Raw genomic sequence first — 25,023 nt, forward strand, 5'->3', positions numbered from 1 at the left:
AAGTTGCCTCGTTGGATTAGTCATACGGTTACCATATTTGATGCTCAACCTGGACAGACAGGCCTGCCAGGCAGGAACTGCTCAGGCAGATGATGTTAGGGAAGGACAAAAATTATCCACCGCAAGACTAAGAAGACAGATGACACCCAGCAGGAACTGCAAGCCAAATCTGCGGAACCCACAATACAGCTGGCTGGCCTCAGGCTACCTGCCTCTTTGAAGTGGAATAGACATCACCGAGGAGCTGTCACATTAGATCACGAGGCTGGGGAAAGCTGAAAGAGATTTAGTTCTTCCAATAAAAGGGAAAGTTTAATGGCTCCAAATCTTCCTAAAGGGGGGCTAAGGTAACATAAGAAGGGAAAAAAGGAGAACCTTTAAGCTGGAATGACAATAAAAAATTACTAACCTCCTTCCTTTCTCTGCTGTGAAGGATGAGCCAAAGCTGCGTTCAGCAGCTGAAATTATTGCAGTCAGTACCAATACAGAAAATAAGTTACGCCTACAGGAATGCTAGGTAAAACAGTAACAAGTAGTCACTACTGCAAAATCCAGCTCACTCTCCAATGTTTAACGTCCTTCTACATTATGCTAAAGCTGGGGGCAGGGGCTGTAGTATTATAAATCCACCACACAAGACATGCAGTGCTGGGATACAAAAGCTCTGTACCATTCACACACTCTGAAAGCATAAAAACAGAATTAGGGTGTTTCCCCACAAACGTTTTGTAATAAAGAAAAAGACAATATGGGATTCTAAGTAGAGCAGGAGAGTTTCAGTTTACTGTTACTATGGCTTCCCAATCAATAAAAATGTGTTATTGTATAGGCAATGCACAACTACATTTCGCTAATAATCAAGAAAGCCAGACTTATCAAATTATGGATCTTAGGAAATATTTCTTGTCCAAGGAGAGAAGTTAAAAATGAGCCAATCTATTGAAACCCCACATTTCTAGAAATCCCAGGAAATTTTGTAAAACAGCTGAGATATAAAATGCCAAATATGAACAAGTTGAACACATAGCTTTTTAATCATAGCCTAAAAAGTAAAGGATGTTCAACAAGGTTGATTAGAGAGGGAAAGAGTTCACTACAGTATTTAATTAGATCTCTAGTTTTCTGGCCAGTGTGAACGCGGATGTACTGTTACGTGGATTGTGTGCTTTAAAAAACCCTTCTCCATCTTTAATTTCTGCTGGATATCAGTTGTCATAGGTGTTTTGTTTGTAACTACAGTATTTTTATTGCTTGAATAAATAAATAATGATCCCATCGTTGTTTTAGTGGTAATGGACTATAAAATGCTCAAAGGTCTTAGAATTTCACACATCTGCATGATCAAAACCATGTTCATTTACATAGGGAGATTCTGATTTTGCTCCATTTAACAAAAGCCTTTCAATACACCCCTATATATACCACATGAAACCAAGTTATTACACTAGACCTTAAAAAAAATACAAGATACAATTTCATATTCATAGTAACTAGAGGGGGAGTTGCTCTTGATTTTTCTTTAAACACCTTTTAGGTACCTGGTAAGAAAGTCCATTAAGGAGGAATTATTAGATGAATGTGCTATGCTGAGTAAAGTGACAGCAATTTTTAAGAGATAGAACATTTCACATCCCCAGCCCCACCCTGGAGATTTTGAGGCTCCTGTGGAATCCTTTTCACTGGGGGGGGGGCACTGGGGCCACAGGATGGAGAGGGAGAATTGTTAATTTCTGAAAATCACTGTAGTATCAGCTGTATATGGTGCAGCTGCATGAACAGAATTTCGGCCATTATATATCAAAAGATATATTTGGGCCATGCACTAACATCTAACCTACTGACATATCCTGGTATGCTGTCAAATTGATTCTGACTTATGGTGACCCTTTCCAGGGTCTTTTAGGTAGTATTCAGAAAAGATTTACCATTTTCTACTTCTGGGGGCTGTGCTCTGAGACTGTACATCTTGCCTAGGGCTACGTAGGGCACCTCTTCTTTCACAAGGCACAGTGGAGAAACAAAACCAGATAGATACCTAAGTCACACCCAGATTCAGACACTTCATAACCATCCAGACAAGTTATTCTATACTGAACAGAAACCTACCGGTGTTCACATAAGAGATGTATAACTTGCCATGGCTAACTGATGAGGTACCAGAACACTTCTCTGCTGCATCTGGCATGTAACCAGGCTGCAACTGAGACACATCCCAGCACCTAGTCACAACCCTTATTCTAAAACCGGTAAGATTCTGTCCACTGAACTTCAAAGCAACTTTGAACACTACAAATGGTGATACATATTTAAAAATGAACATGAGGCCAAAAGAGCAAGTTTAAGGTCCTCAGGACATCTTTTAATTTTCATTTTCTTTTTCTGTTAGCTGTGACCAAGAAGTTTGAGTTCAATCAACAGAGCTGAAGTGCAGCAGGATTGACAACCGGCTGTTTATGTGTGCACTGACAACAGTTACTCCGCTTCTGAGTACTTTTGTTATGTGGTGTTTTCACACCATATGGCAGAGACCTTACATCCCAGAGGCATAGTCTTGATGACATGTCAGGCTGTTGAATGAATTTGGATACAGTTCTAATGCGACATATAAAATGAGTATCATGGCTCACAAAATGCAAATAGATCTATTTTGTTCCCAATCAAACCCATAAATTTGTGAAGGAATAAAAGTGCAGTTAAAAAGGGCTATTTATTTTTCCTAAGCAGAGATATATTACAAATAAAAGAATGAAGGGTAGAAAAACCACAATATTTATTGAATGTGAAGCTTTAAAAGACAAGAAAGTCACATAATAGGCCTAATCCAAAAATGAACTTCTTTATAAGAGCAATCGTATTAATAAATGAACACGGGAAGTTCCGTTATTGTCCATTGTCACCTATTCTCAAATATTTGAAACAGAATAATTCTGCTTTTAAAGGTAGCACAAATCACACAGCTCAAAGGTTATGAAGATTGGTATGTAAATAAATATATTCTGGTTCAAAGTCTATCTCAGTTAGATACAACTTAATTGCTTCTAACAAACTGGAATACTATTAGACCATGAGAAATGGGAACATCACTCCTTTTCTTTTGGTAAGGATCCACCACTATACAAACTAACCCAAGTAGGTCCATCTGTCTTTATGAAACAATCTGAACCAAATCAAACAAACAAAAAGCAGAAGATTTTCAGTAATTTCTGAAACTTTCCCTTTCAGGCTTCCAAACTCAAAGAGATTATGAGGTTCAGGCAAACACTCTCCATCTTTTAAACCCTCCTTTTTTTTGTCACATCGGACGTAGACTTTGTTGGAACTGTCAACGGTTTATTCTTTCCATCAGGCATTAGCGTACTTTCTTCTTTAAGTACGCTAAACCCCAAAACTTCACTCACTGGGCTCCGTGCTTCTTTTACAACAGTGTTCATAGCAATGTCCTCATTTTTAACCAAACTAACAACAGGCAATATCAGGTCTCCTACCAATGGGATAGAAGCAACATTAACATTCAGGAACTAGTTCACTTGTGAAATATCCAGCCCAGGTTGGGCTCCCAAATTCCGCGGCCAAGATCTTTGCAAACTCTGACTGATAACTGGGTCTTCCCAACTAGTCCCAGGGAAATCTGGTCTAGTTTCTCTTCCCAAGCAAACCTTTTCCTCTTCTTTCTTCTTTGTTCTCTCTCCTCAGCTTCTCCCCAGTGGGGAGGCTTTCTAACTGGCTTCTCATTCCACTTCCTTTCAGCTACTTCTTGAGGCACTTTAAAAGTAACCCATTCTCCAGATCATGGCTCCTCTTTTACTATCTCAACCCAGTATTTCTCATCCTTCTTCTTCACCTCAGTCACTCAGCACTCCTCTGACTCCACTAATTCACCTTCCTGTCTTTTTAGCCACCTCCTTTCCTGCCAAAACAATGCTCTCTATTGGTTCACTCTTTCCCAGGCTTTTTAAGGTATCCAGATTTAAATCAAAATTCCCACTCATTCAGTCCATCAGTTCTTTCAGTTCAACCAGGGTAATGTCCTCTAATTAATTAGGAGTAGATGGGACACTTCTTTTCTGTACTTCTGTCTCACAGAGCTATACATGACATGCTAAAGTTAGAAGCAAACACTTAACAGCCATATTTGCCAAGAAAGACAGAGTAAGGCTTCACTGTACTCTAAGGCCTCATCTTAAAAGTGCCTTGGAGGATTAGCTAGACATCCTTGATGGTGAGCAGGATCCAAAGGGGTCACTTATCAGAATTGTTTTCATCAGTGGAATGGGGAAGACCAGCCCCTAACCAGTCCTTCAGAATCTGCTCCGGAGGACTAGGAACCATTTCAAAGTGATTTTTGGGGGACCAAAGGGGACTGTAGAGGAAAGGGTGAGGAAGTCCCATCATATTAGTGGCTAGTCATTAACATGCTGTTGGATTTGGGCCAAAAGCTATGTTTCCATTAGAAACTGAAGCACAGTGAGGATATTGTGCAGTCAGGCAGTACCAATAATGGAAGTTTTTCTCAGGAACAGCTGTAGCATTCCCAGAATTAACTTTCTGAAAAGGAATAAATTAATTTTCTAACCTTATATGTATGCAGATAACCCAGATATCATACATGCATTCATCAAAAAATGGATTGCGTCTATGATCATTTAAGTCAAGCAACGTAGAAATTAATGGCATTTCTGGTAACTTCCTATCCAGATATTTGTACAGTGGTGCCCCGCATAGCAACATTAATCCGTTCTGGATTAATTGTCGCTATCCGGAAACATTGCTAAACGGAACTAAAAACCCCATAGGAACGCATTAAACTTCATTTAATGCATTCCTGTGGGGCCCAAACTCAACGTTATGTGAAGTTCCTCCATAGCGCCGCCATTTTCGCCGCCTCGATAAGTGAGGAAACCACGCGAAAATGGTTGCGGCGGCCATTTTGGAACCACTGATCAGCTGTTCCGCAAACATCGCAATGCGAAGATCGGTAAGCAAAATGCTTACTGATCATCGCAATGCGATGTTTTGCCTATTAAAACATCTCAATGTGATTGCATTAGCGATCTCAAAAAATAGATTGCTATGCGGATTCGTCGTTAAACGGTGCGCTCGTTATGCGAGGCACCACTGTAATGTGGTAGTCATTATTTCCACCACTAATGTAGGCTATCCACATTGGGACCAAACTGGTATCAAGATTATCAGATTTATGTTTGTTTTTACAAGAACCCTTGAAATTTCTAATCAGAGCCTGGTTATTGCAAGGCATATACTTGCCATTAAAATTAGTGGAGCTCACAGTTTTTTTGAGAGAACAATGTACTTCTGCTTATACCCAAACTTTCTTCATTTCAGCAATTTAATTTAGGGGCACGGATACTATTGTTGTTAAATAATTACTAATAAAAGTGAATAATTTATCAGAAATATCTCACCTATCGACCTCAGATCACTCAAAGAAGTACCAGTAAACCTGGCTCTACCTGCCTCACCTAGAGATGCCGTCACTGTCATCATGATATGTTGTCAAGTAAATTCTGACTTATAGCAACACTTTTCCAGGGTTTCCCAGGTAGAGAATACTCAGAAGTGATTTACTATTCCCTTCTTCTTGGGACGCCCTGGGACTGTGCAGCTTGCCCAAAGTCACATAGGTTGGCTCTACTTGCAGGAGGCACAGGGGGAATTGAACTCACAACATCTAGCTCCATAGCCAAATATCTAAACGCCTGAGCTATATGTAGATCAAATACCAAGTGAGCATTCTATAATCTTACATACAATTCTGAAACCCACCTGTAAACACAAGTTTCACTTATTGAAGTGTGTGGAATGTATTTGAACTGGAATTTGGCAAAGGACACATAATTGCCCACACATCACAGTATGCATACTTGTTAAATAAAAAGATGTTGACATCAGAGCTATGATACAACTGAAGATGAAATGAAGAAACTTCGGTATTACTGAAGTGACATAGCAGTAAAATGAAAGCATAATAGTGGAAAATAGAGCATCCTATTTTTAAAAAAAAGGAGATTAACTGTATAATTAAATTACCAATTTCTATTCTTATATTTTATAACTATTTGTATACCCTCCTGGGTATGGGAATAAATAATAAACAAACTAAAACTTTTAAAATAATTTATCACATAAATATTTCTTCCAATACATTTGGCTTCTCTCTTTCAAGATCCTTGGCACAATAGAATTTCATAGTAACTTACAAAACTAGAGTACACATTCATAGGAGAAAATACAAGGGAGTACTATGCATAATACAATTCAGATAAATAGCACAACTGACATATTGCAGTAAAGCTCTATGTTTCCATACAACAGAAGCTAACCTCCTTTATATGTCTGTATGATTAAAATTAATGTTCTACTTTAAGAAGCCTGATTCACATTTCATTTGCTGAATTTGCCAAACAATTGTTTTAATGAAGTGCATACTCTAAACAGCTACGCAATGCAATGTTATGACTTTAGGCACCAATTGTTCAGCTTCACATATGGAAATGACAGAGACCAATGCTTGCCATGCATTAGTGGCTCCAAAACATGTTTCTTTGTTTCTCAGGAGTTCTAAATACAAGACTTAATGTGTATTATACAGTCTGTTCTTGATGAAGACTATGGTAGACAGATGTTGTCGGATACCTGGGTAGTGCTGAATATGATTAAACCAACGAGACACATTAAGGTATTTCTCCTTCTCCTGCACTGTCAGTTCAGCCTACAAAATAAAGAGTAAGACATTTCATATTGTCACTAACAACAAAATAGAAAACATTCACTTCATCAGCTGAATCAAGTCTTAACATCTGAAACGGAGAAATACTATGGATTAATTTTGCTCTCAATATGAAAGTTTTCCTTTCTCCTATACAACCTTGTAAGTTATTTAATTGTTCTGGCTCTGTTTTCATGACAAAAGATGTGGCCACTTCTGCTATTAATAAACTGCCTGGCCTAACCAAAATTTTTCTCATTGCGTTCAAATACTGTATTAAGACACATTTATGCTTAATGTCCTGATGAAATTGCTATAGAATTATGAAAGTCACAGTGTTTTTAGTTTAAAAGGAAAGATGTGGCAATGAACAGCTTCTCTCAAACATTATTTATTTCAGCTGTTACATTTGTGCATCAATCTACAGAACACGCAAAACACTGACTGTTACAAAAATGGAATAAACTCAAACACTCTACTGTGCTCTAGATTAACAACAAAACCCTGAAACACTGTAGCCTCTGTTTTTGCAAGCTACCACTGCCAGATGCACAGAAATCAATTTTTAAAAGGAATATGAAACCCAGAGGACATCTTTTACTCACAATGATGTGATGCAGTCCATAGTACAATAAAATATCTGCTAAAGTAAAACTGTTTCCTGTGAAGTAGACTTTGTCTTCAAGGTATGAATTAAGGTCCTAGGAAAATCAAAAGAACTGAGATGAATATCAAACATGTATATATTGTATATCTCCCAAATCCCCATCTGTTCAGTCAAATGAGGAGATAACTAGAGCTTCTATCACCTGACCAAGCAGGAAACAAAATCCAGGCAGAGGCTCCTATTTCCCAAAGTAACCCTGGATCTCTTATGCAGTGGAAATGCAGCAACTACAACTATAAAATTCCACATATGTGAACAGCAAGTCACTTGGAAGGTCCAAAATGCAATTAGCATCAAAGGAAAAAAATGCTACAGCAGAGGAAGTAAGTTCTGTGGAGGGTATTATTATGAAAGGGACTGAAAATACACTGCTCATTATTATGAATGAGATTTCTTATACAGAAGGATCTTGCCTTTGAAAAATATCTATTTCTTTTTCTTTCCTAACTTTCTTTCAGAACAATACACACATTTCCCCCCTGCTTTCATTTAAAACCTTTACAGTCAGATTTAGGTCAAAAGAAACTGTCTAGGTCAAGGCCACCCAGTAAGTTTTCTGGCCAAAGAGATTTTGGATTGGGTATGACTACAGTAGTGCTGACTACTGTACCAAACTGGTGATTTCCAGGTTATACTGCCGAAATAAGCGGGGGGGGGGGGTATTAGTGATGTGAACATATACACCTCTGATAGTGTATGACCTCTGATACCCTGTAAGAGAGAGAGAGAGAGAGAGAGAGAGATCCAGTTGTTTCTTGGATGACATTCATTGCCTTTTTGAAAGAATGTACACTGAAAGAATGTATACTGAAATATCATGTAAGTTTAATTAACTTTCCTTATTTCTGCACAGAAATCAAATTTGTATATCGGTAATACAGATGATTTACAGATGCATATAGATTTCCCCTTTTTCACACTCAAGTAATTGCTGAGGTGGATCAAAATTTGTTATACAGTGGTGCCCCGCATGACGACGACCCTGCTAAACGACGAAACCGCAGGACGATGACTTTTTGCGATCTCGATAGCGATCGCAAAACAATGTTTCCTATGGGGGATTTTTGTTTGACAACTATTAGGTCCATACTTCGCGGACCGTTTGTTCGCAAGACGATGATTTTTACAGCTGATCATCGGGTTCCTAAAATGGCTGTCCTGCGTTTTCCGGACCCATGCTTAGCAGGGCAGCCATTTTAACAACTGAACGGCGCTCGGAAAATGGCTTCCCAATGGGTGATCTTCACTGGACGACGAGGTAATTTCCCCATTGGAACATATTAAATGGGTTCAATGCATTCCAATGGGGAATTGTTTTTTGCATGACGACGATTTCGCTTAACAGCAATTTCAGGGGAACGGATTATCGTCGTAATGCGGGGCACCACAGTATGTACCTAGAAAACCAAGATTCAAGGATCTATGTGTATTTATGTGACAATGACTATAATCAGACTGAAAATTTAGCTACAATACTTAAGATGTGCTCTGATAACACCCAACTGCTTTCAATAGCAGGTTGAAGGCTTACATCTTCAACTGCATCCCCCATGTTCACTCACATTTTTTATTTCCTCTAACGGTTAATACTAAAGGTCTGGAAGCATTGTCATTAATATCAAGAACCACCTATTTGGTTGTTGTAGGTTTTTCGGGCTGTTTGGCTGAAAAATCTACAACCACCATCAGTTCCCGGCCGTGAAAGCCTTCAAGAATACAAACCACCCATTTCTTCTGATCTTGTAAGTTTCTAACAAAATAAACCATGTGCTTTAACTGGTGTAAATAAAACATTTCCACTTATGGTATAACTCTTTTTACTGTACCAGCTGTAACCTGGTAACAGCGCTACAAAGGTAAACTGCTAACTAAAATTTCAGGATTGAATAAAAGTAAATATACATTGAGGATGGCCAACTATAGATATAATAAATGACATACTAGACCAGGTAACATATTCTAACAACAATCAACTATACACACCTGAGAATTTCAGAAACATGATGGTTTCCAAGATTAGTCAATGACCTTTTTAATGTGTCATCAAATCGCAATCCACTTGCAGTGACCATAATGGGGCTTCCGAAGTAAGTGAGCCATTAAAAAGATTGGTTTTACCAGTTCTACCCCACTCTCCAGTGAGTTTCCATGGTACACTGGGGATTTTAACCCATGTTTCCCAAGTCCTAGTCCATTACTCTATCTTCTACACCACACTGGGTATCCTGACAATGACTTTGGACTCCCAAATAAAACCTGTTAAATTGTCTTACTCTTACCTTCAGGATTATTCGAATATCTTCTTTACTGGATTGTGTATCTACTTGTGTTACTCTGTATTCTAACCATTGCTGAACTATTGCTTTCTCTTCTACAGTACTACCAAGCAGCTGTTCTTTCTTTGCTTGTTTAACAAGATGGATGGCTATAGTGGTCAATCCTGTCAGACTGGGACCGTTGTTTGCTTGTAAGACAGGAATCTAGAGACAGAATTCAATTCAAAGGAAGAATATTAGAACTCTGTTATAAGACATTAGCAAACTCTGTTTTATAAAAGAAAGTGGTGTGAGAAAAAAATAAACTCTAGAAACATTTCTTGCAAACCTATCCCATTTAAAAATCAGTTAACTTTACCTTCTATCAAATAAATACACAATCAAAAACCCAAACCATATTTATTGAAGAAAAATACAACTTCATTATACCAAAATCAATTGTTATTTTCACATCATTTGATAGTGGGGGATGATGCTAAAGAAAATAGTAACTGAAAATACAAGAAAAGCATTTAAGAGATCCCAAAGCTTCAAAACATATTAATTACTTAGTTTATCAAAAGGTATGTATTTCAGCTGTAAAATCTCTAAAACATAAGCAGCAACTGCAACTACTATAGCTTATAAGATAAATGGCACAATGCTGGATAGGCTAGTGCTTTAGTTATCTGGCTGCAGAGCCAGGAACTCAGAGTTCGATTTCCCACTGCACCTCTTGACAGGGGCTGGACTTGGTGATCCACAGGATCCCTTCCAGCTCTGCAGTTCTATCACCACCACCACCACCACCACCACCACCACCATTGTATTGCCAATAAGAATATCTCTCTGTAGGTAAAGGTAAAGGTTCCCCTTGACAATTTGTCCAGTTGTGTCCGACTCTAGGGGGCGGTGCTCATCCCCGTTTCCAAGCCATAGAGCCAGCGTTTTGTCTGAAGACAATCTTCCGTGGTCACATGGCCAGTGCGACTTAGACACGGAACACTGTTACCTTCCCACCAAGGTGGTCCCTATTTATCTACTTGCATTTTGCATGCTTTCGAACCGCTAGGTTGGCAGGAGCTGGGACAAGCGACAGGAGCTCACTTCGTCGCGTGGATTTGATCTTACGACTGCTGGTCTTCTGACCCTGCAGCACAGAGGCTTCTGCAGTTTAGCCTGCAGCGAGAGATGACAAAACTGAGAGTATCACTTTCCCCACCATGGCCTCGTTGTCCAACTACAAACTAGACTGGTAGTCACAGGCAACCTGAAATTGTATACAGGGTCAGCATGCTGTTGGAAGATAAGGAACTGGTCCATTCGGTCGTTGTATGTTGTGAACCACCCAAAGAGTGTTTGTACTATGGAGCAGTATACAAGTTGAAATACTGTAGTTAATGAATGAATGAATGAATTGTATCTATAACAGAAACCCAACAGTTTACTAGGACAGAAGCCTCCACTTAGGATGAAAATGCAACTCTTCATCCCTATTGTGCAGCCCTTAACGTGTTAATAAAAATAACAACGGTAGGCTATTTACTTTTGGGAGCTATTTACAAATTATTAGTGCCAGCTGTAGAGTTTTACATACCCAATGAAACCACAAAATGCCACCTGGAGTCAGAACACTGGTCCATGTAGCCCAGTACTGTTAACTCTGATAGGCAAAGACTCTCCAAGGTTTTAGGCACTATTCTTTCCTAACCTTTGCTGGGAATCCCAATTTTCCCTAGTGATCTCCCATCCAAGCACTAACCAGGCCTGACCTTGCTTAGCTTATGAAATCAGATGAAACTGGGTTGGATCAAGGGGTATGGTGGTAAATAAATACTTTTATCTGCACACAAGGGAGAAGAGCCTTGTTATCAATATGCACAACCTTTCAGTGATATAATTCCTCCAGAACGAATAGTTCAATGGATATAAACTGGCCCTCATCCTTCTCCCTGTCTCTTCTGGAGGAAAGCCGCTAGGCTAGCGAAAAGCCTGCCCAGAGTGGAAATGCCACTTTTGTCTTTTAAAGAATCAGAAACACTATCTATTGTTTTAAGTGTTTTCTTAACATCTTATTAACAAAACAGTAAGATCCGAATACTGAGAGCAGCAAAGAGTGAAAAGCCCAAATGCATCGCTAACTGACACAAAGTGCCTATTAGTGCAGTATCTTTAATAGGCAAATGAAAAGGACACGCATGTTTGCGCAGTCCTGCCTGGCCTATTAAAAACAGATCGCTCATACAGGTTCGCTAGAAATTAAAATGCTTCTCTCACTCGATCCTATCCCACTGTTTGTAAGGAAAGCGTCCTCGTGGACGCCTTTGGAAACGTCAGCATGAATGAAGACGCGTGACGCCTCGCCAGGCGTCGTGGGAACCGTGACCGCGACCGGCTTCGCCCTCCCTCGGTGACTCCCTCTCCCCACCCCACGCACTTCACCTTCCGCTCTCCATGGCCGCTGTATTTGTTCCCCTTCTCCAGGCCCAGAGATTTCTCCAACAAACTCAGCTCCTCAAGGCCCAAAGCGGGCCCTACTTTACCAGCGGCGGCGGCCGCCATCTTCGGCGCCAGGAAGGAGAAAGAAAGGGGGGGGGAGAAAAGGGAAGGACACGTTTCCTCTCTCGCCTTAGCTAACACTCCCCACCGTGGTTGGAGAAAAGACGTCAAGAGGCTTAGTACCGCCCCGTCAGGAATCGCTCTCTTCCTCCATTGGCAGGCCGGGCCATGTGGAGAAAAACGAAAGAGGCGGCGGCTGGGCGGGTGCTGAGCTGCGCGGGATGATGGGAGGCGCATACAGGGGCGCAGGCATCTCCTGCGCTTTCGCTGCAGCATCCGCGCGGATGGGAGATCTGGGTGTCGATAGTGGATGTTTCTTGCGAATTGCATCCACACGTGTCTATGCATCGCGTGCAAGCTCGCTTCCCGCATAACAGGTCCCCTCATCTTTGCTAGGACGGTGGCTAGAAATGCGGCGAGGTCAAATGTGCAGGGGTTGAGGAGGCTGAAGTTAGCTTCTTATTCACTTCTTGTTCGAGATCCAGCTTCTTATTCACTTCTTATTCGTGTCCCAGCTTCTTATTCAGAACATGTTGTATTTAAACCATTAAACCAAGTTGGATCACTCAAATATCAGGGTATTAATAATAAATCATAACTCTAACACAAATTACAATAGTATTTTGCCTGGCCCAATGCTGTTTTGGGCACGGAATAGGCTGGCAAAGTGGGCACCGCTGCATATTTTACCATTTTGAATAAGAAGCTGGAGTGTTGCAAGGGTTAATGAGCCTTGGGCAATAACTTTCACACCAGAAACCGACAGAGGGGGCTCACTTGCACATGACCCACTTGTATTTTGCATTGCCCAACGCCGTTTTGGGCACAGAATAGGCTGGCAAAGTGGGCACCGCTGCATATTTTACCATTTTGAATAAGAAGCTGGGGTTACACAAGGGTTAACGAGCCTTGGGCAATAACTTTCACACCAGAAACCGACAGAGGGGGCTCACTGACACGTGACCCACTTGTATTTTGCCTTGCCCAATGCCGTTTTGGGCACGGAATGGGCTGGCAAAGTGGGCACCGCTGCATATTTTGCCATTTTGAATAAGAAGCTGGAGTGTTGCAAGGGTTAACGAGCCTTGGGCAATACCTTTCACACCAGAAACCGACAGAGGGGGCTCACGTACACATGACCCACTTGTATTTTGCCTTGCCCAACGCCGTTTTGGGCACGGAATGGGCTGGCAAAGTGGGCACCGCTGCATATTTTACCATTTTGAATAAGAAGCTGGAGTGTTGCAAGGGTTAACGAACCTTGGGCAATAACTTTCACACCAGAAACCGACAGAGGGGGCTCACGTACACATGACCCACTTGTATTTTGCATTGCCCAACGCCGTTTTGGGCACGGAATAGGCTGGCAAAGTGGGCACCGCTGCATATTTTACCATTTTGAATAAGAAGCTGGGGTTACGCAAGGGTTAATGAACCTTGGGCAATAACTTTCACACCTGAAACCGACAGAGGGGGCTCACTTACACATAACCCACTTGTATTTTGCCTTGCCCAATGCCGTTTTGGGCACGGAATGGGCTGGCAAAGTGGGCACCGCTGCATATTTTACCATTTTGAATAAGAAGCTGGAGTGTTGCAAGGGTTAACGAACCTTGGGCAATAACTTTCACACCAGAAACCGACAGAGGGGGCTCACTTACACATGACCCATTTGTATTTTGCCTTGCCCAACGCCATTTTGGGCACAGAATAGGGTGGCAAAGTGGGCACCGCTGCATATTTTGCCATTTTGAATAAGAAGCTGGAGTGTTGCAAGGGTTAACGAGCCTTGGGCAATAACTTTCACACCAGAAACCGACAGAGGGGGCTCACTTGCACATGACCCACTTGTATTTTGCCTTTCCCAACGCCGTTTTGGGCACGGAATAGGCTGGCAAAGTGGGCAGTGCTGCATATGTTACCATTTTGAATAAGAAGCTGGAGTGTTGCAAGGGTTAACGAGCCTTGGGCAATAACTTTCACACCAGAAACCGACAGAGGGGGCTCACGTACACATGACCCACTTGTATTTTGCATTGTCCAACGCCGTTTTCGGCACGGAATGGGCTGGCAAAGTGGGCACTGCTGCATATGTTACCATTTTGAATAAGAAGCTGGGGTTACGCAAGGGTTAATGAAACTTGGGCAATAACTTTCACACCAGAAACCGACAGAGGGGGCTCACTTACACATGACCCACTTGTATTTTGCATTGCCCAACGCCGTTTTGGGCACGGAATGGGCTGGCAAAGTGGGCACCGCTGCATATTTTACCATTTTGAATAAGAAGCTGGAGTGTTGCAAGGGTTAACGAGCCTTGGGCAATAACTTTCACACCAGAAACCGACAGAGGGGGCTCACGTACACATGACCCACTTCTATTTTGCCTTGCCCAACGCCGTTTTGGGCACAGAATAGGCTGGCAAAGTGGGCACCGCTGCATATGTTACCATTTTGAATCAGAAGCTGGGGTTACGCAAGGGTTAATGAACCTTGGGCAATAACTTTCACACCAGAAACCGACAGAGGGGGCTCACTTACACATGACCCACTTGTATTTTGCATTGCCCAATGCCGTTTTGGGCACGGAATGGTCTGGCAAAGTGGGCACCGCTGCATATTTTACCATTTTGAATAAGAAGCTGGGGTTACGCAAGGGTTAATGAACCTTGGGCAATAACTTTCACACCTGAAACCGACAGAGGGGGCTCACTTACACATAACCCACTTGTATGTTGCCTTGCCCAATGCCGTTTTGGGCACGGAATAGGCTGGCAAAGTGGGCACCGCTGCATATTTTGCCATTTTGAATAAGAAGCTGGAGTGTTGCAAGGGTTAATGAGCCTTGGGCAATAACTTTCACACCAGAAACCGACAGAGGAGGCTCACTTACACATGACCCACTTCTATTTTGCCTTGCCCAACGCCGTTTTGGGCACAGAATAGGCTGGCAAAGTGGGCACCGCTGCATATTTTACCATTTTGAATAAGAAGCTGGAGTGTTGGAAGGATTAACGAGTCATGGTCAACTTCTTTATTCTCATAGTGACGATAATTTTATTGTTGATTTTCCATTTTTGCTAAATCTTTCAAGCGCTGATACGTCATAGAGTCACTGATAATTGAAAAGACTTTAATATATTAATGGAGCACAAAAATGTATAAATGAGATTGTTTAATAATTCTGTACAAAACAAGAATATCTATTTACAATAATATATTAAAATTGAATAAGAAACAGACTAATTTACTAAAACTTTGTTCACTCAAAACTATTACGTTAGAACCAAATGCAGCCAGCTGCAGTTATCTTTGAATAATATCCTGTTTCTGGGGTGGATTGAATATGTTAACAGATTGTAAATTAATAGGGCTGATTGAATTACCCCGTTAATGTGGTATGTACAAGTAGTTTTTGTTTGTCTCTTGTTGCTCTAAGAAATTTTTTCATATCATCTCTCTCCGTGAAAGTGAAAACAAAATGCTCATGATAGTCATCCATCTCATTATCCAAATTCTGATCATTCTGGTATTTTTAATGCATTCTTCGGCATCGGATTTTGTCATTGATAGTAGTGATGGTATAAAAACGTGACCTGCAAAAGTATGTTTATGGTCTTCCACCCATTTCTGTGCAGCCATCATGTCATTTAGTATTGTAGGTTCCTACAAATTAAAAATATCGAATATGAACTTTCAAAATCTTTTATCCATATGAACCATAACAGTGTGTTGGATTGTACAAGAGAAAACAATTTTAAGACATATTGTTTTACAAATATGAGGATGTTGGTTTTTAAATTATTGACTATTTATAGAGTCCAATGGTTTAATATTTTTTCTTTATCATGGACATGTAAAACATTTTTAAAGATTAACTACACATTTGGGCCTTTGGGCTTGAGCAAATAGCATGCATCAAACAATACAGACATGCTGTGGGTCAGTTGCATCACTAGGGGGTACAGGACGCTTATTAGTATTACCCTGCAAGACACTAAAATGCCAGCTCCTCAGTGACAGGAGCAGAGTGCTGCACTGTAATATTGCAGGAGTGAAAACAGGGGTTTGTTCCCAATGCTGCACCCCCCTTGTCATGAGGCCACACCGTTTTCCCCAGTGCCAAAGTGGTTGTCACCAAGTCACTCCTTAGGAGCTAAAGACTTAAGACAGAGCTGTCATATTTGAGGTATGTGTAAAAGTTGCAGCATACTAGATAAAAGGGCATTCATAGGGCCAAATTCAGATTGCTGTATTCTAGGCAACGGAGCTGCTAATGTTAGCAGCTGCTGTTGCCACCCAAAAATAAAAAAACATTGACTGGAGCCATCGCAATCTAAATTATGTACACATTCACAGTCTGCAAAAATTAGTCAAATTTGGGAAGGGCTGGATTAGACCCCCCCAAAAATAAATCCACCAATATCAATTTACCTGCACAATATTCAATTAAGAATCCTTGAGACAAATCATGATTACATGACCTACAGTGACTCCTGGTACAAGAACTTCTTCTGTAAGCTCTGTAGTGGCATCTTGAATTCCTTTTCCAGGATGTTTAAATTCTTTTATCCCATCATAGTAGTGCCATAAATCATCAGCTGTTAGGTTGAAGAAGCAAACAAAATGTTCTCCTACATTGTAGGTTACTGCTACTGGTTTGTACCTATGTAGGGAAGATATATTATAGTTTTAGAATATGTCTTTACATATTTAATAGTTTAAACTTTACTGATATTTGTATTGCCACATATTGATGAAATTGTTGTTTTTATCAATTTTTGAGCTGGTGTTAATAAATAATAACACATATATGTAATAATAATAATAATAATAATAATAATAATAATAATAATAATAATAATAATAATAATAATAATAATAATAATAATAATAATAATAATAATAATAATAATAATAAAATCTTTATTCCATACCTCCTAAACTGTCCTGCTGTCCCATTAGCGGGACACAGTGGTGAGGCAGTTGAGAGGCTGCAGTGACCCTGGTGAATAGATGCTTTGCACTTGCACATAAGGGGCTCTGTGTGGCTCATAATTGTGGCATTTCCACATAGCCATGCCCCATTTGACCATGGTCACACACACTTTTACTGTGGCCACACCACCATTTCGGTGGAAGTGTCTTGATTTTGGTGGCAGGAATGTTGGGAGGTATTTTTTCCAATATTTTCATTGTACCTACCGTAATAACTACAGAATGTATGATATCTCCAATGTTGTATGGGGACTTTTTAGCTTTTTAGGCAAATGTTGGCAGAGATGTGACCCGATAACAGTTGAGATACATTTGTTTTTTTATTCCACTCCCCATTACATCTCACAAAACTGCAATAACATCCTCAGTTCAAGCAGCTTTGAAAAAGTACCTTGGTGCATGCACCATGTGAGTGAGGCACATGTGCAGTTTATTGATGTGAATATTGTGATTGTTTATATATCTGATATTACATAATATTTATTTATAATATTTTTCTAAACCCTAAGGCAAAACTGAAAAATAGGACAGAATTGCTAATATGTTGCAAACAATACCCATCACACGACAGGTATCTATAAAAATTGTAATACACAAATGGTTATATAGAACCCTGCAGTTCCATATATTAAAGAATTTTTTTATCTACTGTATACTGATTTTTAAGCCCTTGAAAACTGCCCTGTGCATAGCTGAGTGTTTGTGCACATGTGCATGTTATGCCTTTTCTCTCTTAGTCACACATGCTCTTTTTCTATTACTTTTTTCATCATATTTATTTTGCAATTTTCCCAACTCTAGCTGGAATTACTGTATATGGATGCTGACCATTGCATGGCCTAGACCTCAGTGAAGTCACAGAATCTATTGTATTAGTGGTTTTTGAGATACCTGCAGGGTTTTCTTCCTTCTATGCACATGTTTGGCTTTTAGAGGATACAGAGTGCCTTTGAGATCCCAGGTGGCAGCATCATGATGTCATTTTTCTGCAGCAGTTGTAGGTGTAGTACAGATGTGAAAGGCAGCTGGTGTTATCTTGTGGTCCACAGGAATGAAGAGGGGGAGTATTAAGAACATGGGAGAGTAGATGCTCTGGTATAGGCTGCTGATCTATTCCCTGCTGTGTGGCCCGAATGCTAGCAAGTGGCCACATCTCTGCTGCAGGACACATGTTAACATGCTAGTGGCATTCTCTACCTGCCATCCAAGAGATTTCAGGGGCATTCAGAGGAAGTTGCCCAGTGTATCCAGATGTTAAGATGGCCCTTGTCCTACAAATAATGCATGTCTCTTAGAGCTAAGTGCATCTGTGACACACTGTGGTGTTTGAAAAAAGTAACAAGATATTAGGGACCTGCAGTCAGGGGAAGCAGGTGAGGCAGGGCCTCCCCGTCATTTAGGATTAAGAATGAGCCTTTTTGCAGTGCACACAGGAAATGCTGATTCCTGTGTGTACTGCAGTGTATGTCTTATAATTAATGTCAGGAGGCACTTATTATGCCTCTGTGTGTAAGATGGCAATCACAGCTAACCACATCATCACTTTGCCCTCTAGGGCTGGCTGAAAGGAGCCAGCAGGAGCCTATGGCCAGCAGTAATTGACTGCATGTCCCTAACAGTGAATATTTTCTCTCTGGGGGTGACAGAGGGACAGGGAATCTGGGGTTGATAGAGGGGCAGGCAAGCTCTTCTCCCCCTCAGCCAGTGCCTCAGTAGATACTGACCTCACTGCACGCCCTTGCAAGATGCTGCCACACATATGTTCAAAAGATCAAAGAGCGGCCATTTTGTTAAAGGACTGATGCCTCCCTAAAGGAGCACCATGGAGACTGCACGAATTAAAACAACTACAAGAGAATTGGAAATTTTACAAAGCCATTCAAATAAAATACAAATGTAAAGGAATACTAATCTATACAATGTAAACAGTAACTTACCTTTTTCCGGAAACGTTAACAATAGATGGAAGTGCAGTATAGCTTGAGGGACACATCAAAGGATCATCTGTTGGTGTTTTCACAACAGTAACAAACTATATGCAAGGAAAACCATGTCTGAATTCTCTTCTTGAAAACTTTCTTATGCCATCACAAGAAATTGTTCCGCTGGTAACATAAAATATATTTATAATATAACATTTTCTTGTATATGGATTCTGCTTAATATATATCTTTAATACGCTTGTTGTCAACAATAATATTTAACTAACAAAATTAACTAGTAGTCCCTCTTCATAAAACTTAATGTAGGAAAGAAGCTGGCAACCTGTGACCCTTACATTATTAGTATGGAAACCCTGTTAAAAGTAGAAATTCCAGACTATCTTAATATAGCAATTTACATGATCCAAAGCAGCATGGATTTACTGGTGGGAGATCATGTCACAATAATCTTAGTGACTTTTCTGACTTTGGTTAAAGTAACAGATAAAGGGGGGGAGGTTGTAGATGGATCTTGTACAGACCTTAAGCTGACCATACACTTGTGAGGTGGGAAATTACATGAGATTTATCTCCAGATTTCCGTTGGACTCCCCGGCAGCCCCCTGCAGTCCTGGAGCATGATTTCACTTTTTTGTACATACAATAAGAAATATATTATCTTCATAGAATTTTACAGAATTGCACGTGAGGAATCAAAATCTTCTCTACAGCAGACAAGATCTTGAGATGAGACATTCAATCGTAATTGTACGTGGGGCATGTAAAATTTGCACTTTTTACATGAAATAAATGGTACAGATACATCGAAATTATATTATTGTACCAGATATCTCACAAGTGTATGGGCAGCTTTAGTGAGTTTTTTTGACACTGGCTCACATCAAAGTTTAATTGTTTGGTGATAAAAACAATATAGCAATCTTGCAGATAGGATACCTTGTAATGTCCAACAAAAATAAAAGAAATTATGTTAAACAGCAAGCTTTTCAGACTTCTCAAATCTCTTCATTATCCATGATATAACAAGGCATCTGAAGAAACACATATATGAGGTCCCATCACCACAGAATAAATGAGAAAAAGACACATTTTCCTGTGGCAAAACATTTCTGCAGCCCAGGACACAATGAAGATCTTATAAAGATTTTTATAAAGATATTTTGTTCCATTCCTCGATTGATAGAGAAATTGAGAATTTGGATGGACATGTTTCAGTAATGAATTCTTTTGTAGAATTTTGTAGATCGGCTTTAATCATGTATTGAATAGTGTCTTTTTGGAAAATGTTGTGTAATAATGATTTTTCTTGAGGAATTGCACTATTTCTATCACTGCATTCCTCCTCCGGCTGTAATTGCATTGATTCAGTTAGTTTTTGATCATTTTCTAAGGACAAAATTCTGTTCTCTTTTATTACTGAAACGTATACAACCTTATCAGATTTTTTAGTTACATTGATATCAACTTCAGCTTCGGTTTGTTCAGTTTCTACAGAAGTTGTTTTAATGTCATAAATGTCCAGTATTTTTCTTGGAGATGCTTTTTTAATTCTTTTAATTTTTTTTGTTTTTTTGGCTTACAGAGAGGACACAACCATGGTGAAATGACCTGGATGTCAGTGATATTTTTGTAGCCAACACACAGTGGGTGAAACCAGGCTTTACACTGACTGCATTGTGCATAAGGTTCATCAGGGTTGTTTTTTTGTTTACATAAACAATACAGTTGCTCATCCTCTGCTTCTGCATCCATAACTAAGGGTGATTCATTACTATATTTTGATTGACTACTTTGATCAATACTCCCAACTTTGGTAATTTCATCATAAGTTGAAACATCTAAGGTAAACTGTAAGGCTCTAGTACGCAGTTTTCGTCGGTCTTCATGCCAAATATTATAAAGCCACTTTCTTGATGCTATATTATTTGCAGATAGCAAACATGCAATTTCCCCCCATACAGAGTTTTCTCTAAAATAACTTTCCTGATTTAAAATCAATTGCTTTTTAAAAAAATAGTTCAACTATCTTTTTTTCTGCTGCTTTTGGATCAGGAAACAATCTCCAAGACATTGTGCAGTTTTAAAGAAGCTAGGTACAAAAATAGGGCTATTTACAGCAACTTAAACCAGATGTATATTATTAAAATTTCACCTCTAACAAGTCCACAACCGTAAATACCATCCAGTCTTGAGACAGTGAACTCTGCGCATGTCAGTTGAGAGACAAATAATCTTACTTCTCACACAAGAAGATACACCCAGTTGTGCTGTAAATCACTGATACTGAGAAAGGTCAGTCAGGCCACATGACCTCACCCAAAATGGCCACTGGAACTCCCAAAATGGCCGCCGGAAACACCCAAACTGGCAACCAGAACACCCAAAATGGCCACCAGAACATGGGGAAACATTGCAGAACGGTGGGTTTTGGGCCCATTTGGAAACCCAATGGGTTTTTTTTGATCCATATAGCGATGTTTCCCCATAGCGAAGGTTAATCTGCTGTCAAATTTGTGACCCAAGGCTCGTTAACCCTTGCAACACTCCAGCTTCTTATTCAAAATGGTAACACATGCAGCGGTGCCCACTTTGCCAGCCCATTCCGTGCCCAAAACGGCGTTGGGCAAGGCAAAATACAAGTGGGTCATGTGTACGTGAGCCCCCTCTGTCGGTTTCTGGTGTGAAAGTTATTGCCCAAGGCTCGTTAACCCTTGCAACACTCCAGCTTCTTATTCAAAATGGCAAAATATGCAGTGGTGCCCACTTTGCCAGCCTATTCCGTGCCCAAAACGGCGTTGGGCAATGCAAAATACAAGTGGGTCATGTGTACGTGAGCCCCCTCTGTCGGTTTCTGGTGTGAAAGTTATTGCCCAAGGCTCATTAACCCTTGCGTAACCCCAGCTTCTTATTCAAAATGGTAAAATACGCAGCGGTGCCCACTTTGCCAGCCTATTCTGTGCCCAAAACGGCGTTGGGCAATGCAAAATACAAGTGGGTCATGTGTAAGTGAGCCCCCTCTGTCGGTTTCTGGTGTGAAAGTTATTGCCCAAGGTTCATTAACCCTTGCGTAACCCCAGCTTCTTATTCAAAATGGTAAAATATGCAGCGGTGCCCACTTTGCCACCCTATTCTGTGCCCAAAATGGCGTTGGGTAAGGCACAATACAAGTGGGTCATGTGTACGTGAGCCCCCTCTGTCGGTTTCTGGTGTGAAAGTTATTGCCCAAGGCTCGTTAACCCTTGCAACACTCCAGCTTCTTATTCAAAATGGCAAAATATGCAGCGGTGCCCACTTTGCCAGCCTATTCCGTGCCCAAAACGGCGTTGGGCAAGGCAAAATACAAGTGGGTCATGTGTAAGTGAGCCCCCTCTGTCGGTTTCTGGTGTGAAAGTTATTGCCCAAGGCTCGTTAACCCTTGCGTAACCCCAGCTTCTTATTCAAAATGGTAAAATATGCAGCGGTGCCCACTTTGCCAGCCTATTCTGTGCCCAAAATGGCGTTGGGCAAGGCAAAATACAAGTGGGTCATGTGTAAGTGAGCCCCCTCTGTCGGTTTCTGGTGTGAAAGTTATTGCTCAAGGCTCGTTAACCCTTGCGTAACCCCAGCTTCTTATTCAAAATGGTAAAATATGCAGCGGTGCCCACTTTGCCAGCCTATTCTGTGCCCAAAACGGCGTTAGGCAATGCAAAATACAAGTGGGTCATGTGTAAGTGAGCCCCCTCTGTCGGTTTCTGGTGTGAAAGTTATTGCCCAAGGCTCGTTAACCCTTGCGTAACCTCAGCTTCTTATTCAAAATGGTAAAATATGCAGCGGTGCCCACTTTGCCAGCCTATTCTGTGCCCAAAATGGCGTTGGGCAAGGCAAAATACAAGTGGGTCATGTGTAAGTGAGCCCCCTCTGTCGGTTTCTGGTGTGAAAGTTATTGCCCAAGGCTCGTTAACCCTTGCGTAACCCCAGCTTCTTATTCAAAATGGTAAAATATGCAGCGGTGCCCACTTTGCCAGCCTATTCTGTGCCCAAAACGGCGTTGGACAAGGCAAAATACAAATGGGTCATGTGTAAGTGAGCCCCCTCTGTCGGTTTCTGGTGTGAAAGCTATTGCCCAAGGCTCGTTAACCCTTGCAACACTCCAGCTTCTTATTCAAAGTGGCAAAATATGCAGCGGTGCCCACATTGCCAGCCTATTCTGTGCCCAAAACGGCATTGGGCAATGCAAAATAGAAGTGGGTCATGTGTAAGTGAGCCCCCTCTGTCGGTTTCTGGTGTGAAAGTTATTGCCCAAGGCTCATTAACCCTTGCAACACTCCAGCTTCTTATTCAAAATAGTAAAATATGCAGCGGTGCCCACTTTGCCAGCCTATTCCGTGCCCAAAACAGCATTGGGCCAGGCAAAATACTATTGTAATTTGTGTTAGAGTTATGATTTATTATTAATACCCTGATATTTGAGTGATCCAACTTGGTTTAATGGTTTAAATACAACATGTTCTGAATAAGAAGCTGGGACACGAATAAGAAGTGAATAAGAAGCTGGCCGAATAAGAAGCTAACTTCAGCCTCGTCAGGGGTTGTGCATCCTGATGTATAGTTACTTAGAAATAGTGACTACCACTCATCCCTAGGGCTTGAGCCAGAATTAACGAGGCGAGGAAGGAGTACAAGCAGGTTTGTTAAGGGGGCAGTTACGGACCAGATCGGGCTTGCTTTCCAACAGAGATCCGCCTGGCCACCCTCGCTGGGTGTTTTTAAGAGCCATTTAAAGACTTGGCTCTTTAGACAGGCCTTCCCTTCTCTCAATTCTTGAATTCTATCTTTTTGTTTTCTGTCATTCCCCATCTTGAATACTGTATATTATTGATTCAATTGTTTAATGTTAGACACTATCTGGGGGGGAGGGTAGAAATCTAATAAATAAACAAACAAACAAGTAAGTAATTTTTTGTACAGTTTTTTAACTGGATGCATAGAATAACCTTTTCTCCACTCTAGAAAGGAGGTGCGTGGCATTGTATCTAGCACGGGAAGAAAGTAAAAGGCCGATCCATAAAATCAAGAATGGATTCTAATGATTTCATGTGATTTTTACTTGGGATCCTTGTGAAATCAACCATCAAATCATAGATTCCATCTATGTCAACAGACTACAACACAGAAATCATGGATCCATTTGCACATGGCTTACTAGTGGGACAAAAACACCAATTGAAAGCACAGATCCTCCTGATTTTTTATGTAGGATCATCTCCAAAGGACTCTCCAGTCATAGGGGCCATCTGTGTCCACATACTGCAATGCTGACATCATAGGTCCCCAAGGGCATGGCTTTGTAGTGGTGCACAAACACCAATGACAGGCATGCATCCTCATGGATCCACATTATTTTATTCCAATCTTCTCCCTTTATTTCCTCAGTCATATCTCGTCAAATTTCTTTTAAACCTGTTACTTTATGTTTTGTCTGTATTAACATCCTATATATTACACTTACTCTCCCCTTTCTACTTTTGATAGAAAACCACTATCCAGTCACAGATCCCATCTGTGAGCACAGATATACCAGTGACAGTGAACGTTTTGGGGTCCGAGTGCCCAAATTGAAGGAAAAAAAAACCCAACCCAGTGGGTGGCGGTGGAACCGGAAGTGGAGGTGGTGGAAATGGAAGTGGTAGCGGAAGAGGGAATCCTGGGCACAGAGATGCCTTGAGACCCCATTCTGGATCCGCTGCCAGCGTTAGTTGCTCCAGATCTTGGCCCGCCGCCTGTCAGGGCGCTAGCACCGCGGCTGCAGCCGCCTCCATAGGTTTGGCTAGGGGGGGGGTAGCAATCCAGCGACTTATGGCTGGCATGCCCGCAGAGAGGGCTTTGTGTGCCAGT

The 25,023-nt window shown here is 40.9% G+C and overlaps 1 protein-coding gene and 1 long non-coding RNA gene across 3 annotated transcripts; both read right to left on the minus strand.

Annotated features, from left to right (window-relative positions):
- Positions 1-2,746: 2,746 nt before the first annotated feature.
- On the minus strand, positions 2,747-12,405 carry EEF1E1 (eukaryotic translation elongation factor 1 epsilon 1). The gene is made up of 4 exons (XM_020797133.3): positions 12,092-12,405; positions 9,674-9,874; positions 7,333-7,428; positions 2,747-6,730 (listed from the first exon to the last, which is right to left on the minus strand). Exons 1-4 carry the CDS (start codon positions 12,209-12,211, stop codon positions 6,593-6,595), a joined length of 555 nt encoding a protein of 184 aa, XP_020652792.2. The 5' UTR covers positions 12,212-12,405; the 3' UTR covers positions 2,747-6,592.
- Positions 12,406-15,368: 2,963 nt separating this feature from the next.
- LOC140702345 (uncharacterized) lies at positions 15,369-24,707 on the minus strand. Of its 2 annotated transcripts, none has more exons than XR_013545194.1 (3): positions 19,144-24,707; positions 16,643-16,874; positions 15,369-15,874 (listed from the first exon to the last, which is right to left on the minus strand). It is a non-coding gene; the product is annotated as an uncharacterized LOC140702345 (long non-coding RNA). The 2 variants fall into 2 exon arrangements; XR_013545195.1 differs by lacking the exon at positions 19,144-24,707 and adding an exon at positions 17,146-17,536.
- Positions 24,708-25,023: the final 316 nt, after the last annotated feature.

The sequence above is a fragment of the Pogona vitticeps genome, chromosome 4 (genome assembly GCF_051106095.1).
Source record: "Pogona vitticeps strain Pit_001003342236 chromosome 4, PviZW2.1, whole genome shotgun sequence".
NCBI classification, from domain to species: Eukaryota; Metazoa; Chordata; class Lepidosauria; order Squamata; family Agamidae; genus Pogona; species Pogona vitticeps.